Below are 7676 nucleotides of genomic sequence, written 5' to 3'. Positions count from 1 at the left end.
CTGTCCTAACATAATGAAAACGATAGAATCTGTTGAGAAGGATGCCAGTGGGTGTTTAGGGAATCAAGCAGATGAAAACTTATTTGAGATAAGGTGCATGTCAGTGTTAGGGGGGATAGAGCAGCATTCTGTGGATTTGTTTAGGGGTACTTGTAGCTGTAGAAAGTGGGACTTAACAGGGATACCATGTAAGCATGCTGTGAGTGCCATTTGGATTAGACATGGTAATGGTCCAGTACATCATTATGTAGACCCTTGTTACTCTATTACCAACTACTTGAATACATATGGGGGAAGGATTAAGCCACTGGCTGGTCCTAAAGAATGGCCCATTTCAAACCAAGAACCACCATTGCCACCTCTGTACAATAGCAAGCCTGGAAGACCAAGAAAGTTGAGGAAGAGAGGCAGAGATGAAATGACCAAAGATGGCACACATGTTAACCCAAGTTTGCTTGTTAAGCATTGCAAGAAATGCAACAAAATAGGCCATAACTCTAGGACATGCCCAGATGATCCAACTACAAGTCAAAGAAAGGTAATGTGGACTGATTATGTAGCTGGCATTAATGTTTTATTATCTTCTCTGATTATTACCAGATGATCCAGCATTGCAGTAATTTTTTGTTTTTCTTCTCTGATTATGTAGCTGGCTCCAAAGAAAAAAAAGGAACAGAAAGAAGAAAAATGTTGCTGCCCCACCAGTTCAACCACCTCAAGCACCAGTCAGGCCACCTCAAGCACCAGTCAGACCACCTCTGGCACCAATCAGAAGACCTAAGGCACCAATCAGAAGACCTCAAGCACTCAATATACCTGCTCTGGCACCATCTCAGACTCAGCCACCAATCAGGCCACCTCAAGCACTCAATATACATGCTCTGGCACCATCTCAGACTCAGCCACCAATCAGGCCACCTCAAGCACCAAGCATACCACCTCAGGCACCAATCAGGTATACATTAGGGTTAAAATCAAAATCAAAGAAGATGAAGAATACCTCTGACACACCTGTTCGTAAGAGGACAAGATCCACAACAACTCTCAAGTGTAGGTTCACCAACACATCGGACACACCTCTAAACATTGAGTAAACTTGACTTCTAGACTGATGTTTTGGTACTGTGATACTAAAATTGGTTGTATGTATGCATATATTCTGGATTTAGTTGTTGGTAGGCTACTGTGAAACTCAAACTTGGATGTAGCTTATGTTTTGCTACTGTGAAACTGCTTGTATCTATGCATATATTATGGTACAGAATCTGGATTGGTTTTTTGCTACATTGATGAACTTAATCAATTTGGAATGACATGCCTTGTATGGCTATATTCTGAACATGGATCTCTTTTATTTTATGTTCTTTGATATGCCTTAGAATTGCTACTTTTTTGGGAAATTACCACTACCACATTCCTTAAAAGATGAACAAGTAACATTGGAATAATGCGATAACAGTTACCATTGCTTAAAAGATGAACAAGTAACATTGTCATAACACATAGAATTACGATTGCGATAACAGTTACCATTACCAAATTCATTACAATTACCATTGTCAAATTCATTACAATGCATAACACTGCCATACACAAAAAAGCAAAACATAACACTCCTTATGTCAAAACACACACTGCATAACACTTATGGGAGCAAATACACCTCATTCTTAAAACCTAACCTCTCATTTTTTCCATTACCACTGGTAAAATAAGCAATTAACAATACAATAAGCCCACATACAACAAGCAGCTTCATTGAACTACATCTTTTGCTCCTACGCATATCCTTCAAATCACCATCTTCCCCTCTTGGAACACTTCTAGGCTTTGATTTTAATTTTGCTATTTCTTCTTCACATTTGTTAATTCTCTTCAGAAGCCCCGGTATGATCCTCTTAGACCAAGGGCACATTGGAGGATCATACCACTTCACAAACGTATAGCTACATCCATCCTGAAAATTTGCAACAATAGCAATCAAAACCACTACAAACAATTATAAATTCCAGTAAATTAATTTAATGCACTCTGCAAAAACAAAAACAAAATTTGAAAGCCAAAAAAAAAAAAAAAACCAATTACGAATTTCAGTACTAACCTTACATCCCAAGCATTCCCAGTACCTCCTACCGGGGTTGTCATTTGTCCATGATGTTCTCAAACTCAGTTCTTGACCACATTCGCAAACTTCGGTTGAAATCCATTCCCCATACATATAAGTCTTTCTCGTTGTTGAAGAACTCGAAGAATGACTGCGTACTACCTTCGATCCTTCTATTGAGAATTTCAGAATAATTCCCCTAACCCTAACCCTGTTCTGTTGATTGACATACACTCAAGTGAAGGAAGAAATATAAGGAAGAGAAGAAGACCAATTAAAAGACCTGTTTGCCCTTCTCATAGACGGCCAAGAGACGGAGAAGTTCACAGAGGAGCAAAAGTGTCCACCGTTGAATAACGGTGGCTATTAAATGGCAATTTTAATTATGGAGGATGAAAATTGTCGACACCCTAATAAGTCTAGGACCAAAAATGGAATTAACTCATTTTTTTTAAAGAATTAACAGCAGATACGCGAAAAGGTGCAAAACGACGTCGTTTGGGCCAGGACGTACAAACGATATAATTTGCCTATATTATGAGAACTTAAGGCCTAAGTTTGTAAGTAGGCCTTTTTTTTTTTTTTTTAAATTCCCAACATGAGCCTATAATGGGCCTAGTCAGGCCTGGAGCCGTTTAAATAGAGATTCAATAGTGGTTTTTTTTTTATTTCTTTTTTTTTTTTTGATAACAGAGATTCAATAGTGGTTAATGGTTATGCTGTGCAACCGTGTGCACCACGGTTGTAAAAACGATGTCGTTTGACGTCCGATTTAAAAAAAAATAATTCAGTTTCGATTGTTGTTAACGGCGTTATCTTGTGCATAATTTGAACTATACACCCATAACTTCATAACTATATATTCAGAATTGCATAACTATACATCCATAACTTCATAACTATACATTCAGAATTGCATTAACTACACATCCATTAACTTCATAACTATACATTCAGAATTGCATAACTACACATCCATAACTTCATAACTATACATTCAGAATTGCATAACTACACATCCATAACTTCATAACTATACATTCAGAATTGCATACATAACTACACATCCATAACTTCATAACTATACATTCAGAATTGCATACATAACTACACATCCATAACTTCATAACTATACATTCAGAATTACGTAACTGCACATCCATAACTTTATAACTATACATTCAGAATGTGAAGTTATAACTTCATAACTATACATTCAGAATGTGAAATTATAACTTCATAACTATACATTCAGAATTGCATGCATAACTACACATCCATAACTTCATAACTATATATTCAGAATTGCATAACTACACATCCATAACTTCATAACTATACATTCAGAATGTGAGATTATAAAATTATGAACATATGTTTACGTAACTAACGGCAATCGAAACTAATTTTTTTTTAAGTAAAAAGATGCCGTTTTTGCAACCGTGTGCACCATGCATGGTGCACATGATTGCACAGCATAATTTGCCAAGATTCAATATGTAGACTATTTAAAAGGCTTTGTTGTAGGCTTTAAATAAGTTTTGGGCCTATTTAAGACTTGCATGTTAAAGGCTTTATAAGGTTTTGATTATTTACTTGTGTGTAATTTGTAAATATAAAAGGGACAAATGTCAAATAGCCTCCTAAATTTTACACGAGAAGTCAATTAGACCCCTAAATTTTTAAAAGAATCTCATCAACATGTTATTTTATTGTATAGAAATCAAAAAATCGATTATTGACATGTAATAGCATGTCACTAGGGTACTAGAAAGATTTCGGCGGTGCTTCGACGACTAAACTTGGCTATCGACGAACATTCGCCAATTGCCTTCTCCGCTGGAGAAGGCACCAGTGGTCGACTGATCGCATTCTTCAAAAACAACTAGCAATCGTTCATCGGTCGCCGATTTTAGTTGCCGGAGAATCACTAGAATCTCCCTAGAACTCTAGTGACCTGCTATTTGATTTAAGGAAGATAGTGTGAGATTGTCGTTCTCATAGGATTGGCGATAAATGCAAAGCTTATGTCTCTTAAGCGCAAAGTACTCAACCTTCTTATGAAAATATAGCCCTAACAAAATATTGGATAAAGCAAATAACAATTGAAATGAATAACAAGAATAAGAAGTCAGGGGAGAATAAGAACTTGGATTCGGTCAAAGCAAGGTAATCGAATTGGAATAAGAGAAAGAGTCAATCGACTTGATGACGGATGTCTTTTAACCGGGAGGAAGTCTTTCTCAAGGTCATATCACACTCTTAGAACACTTAAAAGACATTTTCATGACTCATGAGTGTCGAAGAGTCATTTCATCAAACACCTTGGTCTTCACATCCCATACTTCTATTTTCTCAAAGGTGAAGTAAGGTTAATCAACCACGTGAGTCTAGATTAGGTAATCACTTCCTAATCGGAACTCAATCATGTTAATTAATATTATGAAAGTCAAGTCTCATTTTCTTTACTCTACCAATTCAAAGTCACATCTTCATTAACCAAATCTACATCCATATCTCCCTCCTAAGAGAATTACTCACACATCATTATGGTATAAATGATAATAGATTCAAAATCAAAATAGAAATCCATAGCAATCACAAAGCAATGAATCAAAATAACAAGACAATAAGCAAAAATGCAATGAAATGAAATTGAAATTGACTTATCTATTTGAAGATGAAATTGTAAAACAAATCCTTGCTCCAAAGTAGTAATTGAAACTTGAATCCAATAAGAACTTGTAATGGAAATGAAATTGAAATTCTAAGATTGAAATCTAGGGTTCTAAGAAATAGGAAAATAGACTAAGTATGGAAGTAGAATCCTTCAACGGAAAGTAACTAACTATTAACTAAAATTCAAAAGTCTAGAAGTCTCCCATTCTCTCAAATGAAATTTTACTTCTCCCATTTATACTTCCAGAATATGCTGCGTCACGAGGCATATCACGACGTGACAAGTCTCTTGATGGCCGTGATCAACTCGCAGAAGCATGTGCGTCACGAACCACTTCACGTCGTGATGATTAATCATGACAGAAGAACACCCCTCGTAGAAGTTCTCTTCACGAGTGTTGTCACGTTGTGTGCTGCTCGTGGTAGCAAAAGGTTCCTTGCAGATGTTTCGCTCACAAGTCTTGTCACGTTGTGATGAGGCGCATGATAGTAGAAATGACTTTATGAAACTTTTCCTCACAAGCCTTGTTACATGCGTGACATCCTTGCATGGCAGCGTCTTCTGGCTTCCATCCTAATTTTGTTCATTTTTCTCCAAATTGCCATTGAATTTGCTATTTTTTCCTTCAAAACACGATAATGTTCTCAATTAGTTCCTCCCACACTCTTTATCACATGATTTGTCACTTTAAGTGCTATTAAAGCACGTCTAAGTCAAAATTGACCGATTAATGCACAATAAAAGTAGTACAATTAATCACCTATCACTATTACAGGTCAATAATTGATCTTTGGACTTCGATGCAAGAAAATAACATGTCTTTGTTCTTAATTGAAACTTTTAAAAGTTCATAGACCTAATTGATTTCTCGTATAAAGTTTAAGTACTTATTTGACCATTTTTCATATATAAAAACATATTAGATAAAAATGAAATACATACTAATCTAATATTGTGTGTGTGTGTGTGTGTGTGTTTAACGTCTTGATTGAAGGAAAAAAATTTTAAAAAATAAGGTGGTATTATAATAATTTTATATAAGTTCATAATTTTTTTTTTTTTGTCCTTGGATGAATTATTTTTCTTCTTTGAGTGCATATTTTTCCTTCTGAGACAGGAATACTATTTAGATTTTTGTCTTTGGATGCATTATTTTCCTTCTTTGAGTGCATATTTTTCATTCAAATACGGTCTTGCTTACTTTATTAGCTTCTCAAAAGAATACTTATGGTGTATAACTTTAAACTTTGTGGTGCATAACTTTGAACCTAAGATTGCATAACTTTAAACCTTATGATGCATAACTTTAAACCTTGAGGTGCATAACTTTGAACCTACGGGGTGTATAACTTTGAAACCTTTTGTACATTCAAACATCATGCTGAAAATGACATCCATACTTCTGTTCTTGAACGGCTGCGAATTGTGTTCAGATCAACGGATCAGATCTCTGCCATATATATATATATATATATATATATATATATATATATATATATATATATATATATACTAAAAATGGCATGTCCAAATCAAGCTAAGTTGTAGGTTCCTTGATAGAGGTTTGACCTATTCTCATTCTTAATTAAAAATGTTAAAATCAGTATAGTTGATGGACCAAGAATGGTAATTTACTCTTGATGGATAAGGACATATACCCTGCCAGATGCGATAGCCGAATGGTTAACCAATGAGGATGTCGGGAGAGAGGCGGAAGGAAGGAGTCGGGTTGCGCGAAGAAGGTAAAACGAGTGAACCATCGGAAGAGAGATGAGCGGGTCTTTTGGAGGACGGGAGAAAGCCAAGGAAGTCGAGCAAATAACCCAAGTAGAGGAATTAGGCGGCTACACAGATGGGAAGAGTAGTCATGCAGTTAGACGGATGAGTAGAGGAGTCAAGCGGATGGAAAGATGAGTGTGGTAGGTGGTCAGGCATATGAACGAGTAGAGGAATCAGACGGAGGATGTGTTGGAGGAATTAGGCAGATGACCGGGCCGACTTGGGGCGCGACGGAGGATTTGTTATTTATAAAGGATTGATTCCTCTTTCAGCATGAAAAGGAAACTACCGTATATGGTAAGGGATTTGGGATAGATTCCACGAAAAATCAGAGAAGATCCCATGATAATTAGGAAAGAAATTGTATGCATTTATTATTGATTTGCTTACCTAGTTTAGATCAATTTCTTGTCTTCCAAAGGCTCATTCTTCATGTATAAATATGCTGCTAGTTCCCTAAATAAGGGTTAAGCTCTCTAATAGCACACAAACAAATAAAATAATTTTTAGGCAGCATTCTGATCGTTTCCCAATAGTGTTAGTCCGTTGACTGACTACTCTGGTAGTCATAAAGCCAACAATTCTAATAATAATTTGACCACATTCTACTTTATTGTTTGTACCCAATTATAATAGTTACTGTATAAGTTAAGATACATGTGCTTCATAATATGGCATTGCTCTTTCTTTTTTTCTTTTTCTTGATTCAAATAGGCATTTTTTAATCACAAATGGCATATGTTTTAACTAGTATTTATAGAAATGTGTTTAGTGCTTATGTTATTGTATGTATTAATATTTGATACAATAATAGTAAATAGTCTTAAAACATACCTTTTTTAAAAACAATCTTAAAACATATTTATAAGTACTTTTTAATGATCGAAATTTTTTTCGTATTTTGTAATCCCAATCAGTCGCAATCATTATTGTGTGGACCATGGTCCACACAAGTTGTGTAGACCATATCTTGTCTACTACAAAATAATGTACATTCAGTACAAAGATAATGTATATTGTATACAAGGGATATATATTATTTTTGTTCTGAGTATACATTATATTGTATAATGTACATTCAGTACAAAAATAATGTACATTTAGTATATTAAA

General features: G+C 35.3%; 1 protein-coding gene across 1 annotated transcript; it reads right to left on the bottom strand.

The window, feature by feature from the left end:
• Positions 1–1645: 1645 nt before the first annotated feature.
• Positions 1646–2218, bottom strand: LOC109150215. Its single transcript, XM_019298133.1, has 2 exons — positions 2102–2218; positions 1646–1957 (listed from the first exon to the last, which is right to left on the bottom strand). Exons 1-2 carry the CDS (start codon positions 2216–2218, stop codon positions 1646–1648), a joined length of 429 nt encoding a protein of 142 aa, XP_019153678.1.
• Between the last annotated feature and the right edge of the window lie 5458 nt (positions 2219–7676).

This window comes from Ipomoea nil, unplaced genomic scaffold, assembly GCF_001879475.1.
Source record: "Ipomoea nil cultivar Tokyo-kokei standard unplaced genomic scaffold, Asagao_1.1 scaffold2219, whole genome shotgun sequence".
Classification (NCBI taxonomy): domain Eukaryota; kingdom Viridiplantae; phylum Streptophyta; class Magnoliopsida; order Solanales; family Convolvulaceae; genus Ipomoea; species Ipomoea nil.
The sequence above is the reverse complement of the archived record's forward strand: the minus strand, read 5'-3'. Positions and strand labels throughout refer to the sequence as shown.

Bases quoted from the DNA above. Each gene is read 5' to 3' on its own strand.
- LOC109150215 (XM_019298133.1), bottom strand. From the start codon at position 2,218: ATGTATGGGGAATGGATTTCAACCGAAGTTTGCGAATGTGGTCAAGAA. The intron at 1,958-2,101 runs GTTAGTACTGAA...GCAAATTTTCAG, and splicing joins GGGAATGCTTGGGATGTAAG to GATGGATGTAGCTATACGTT.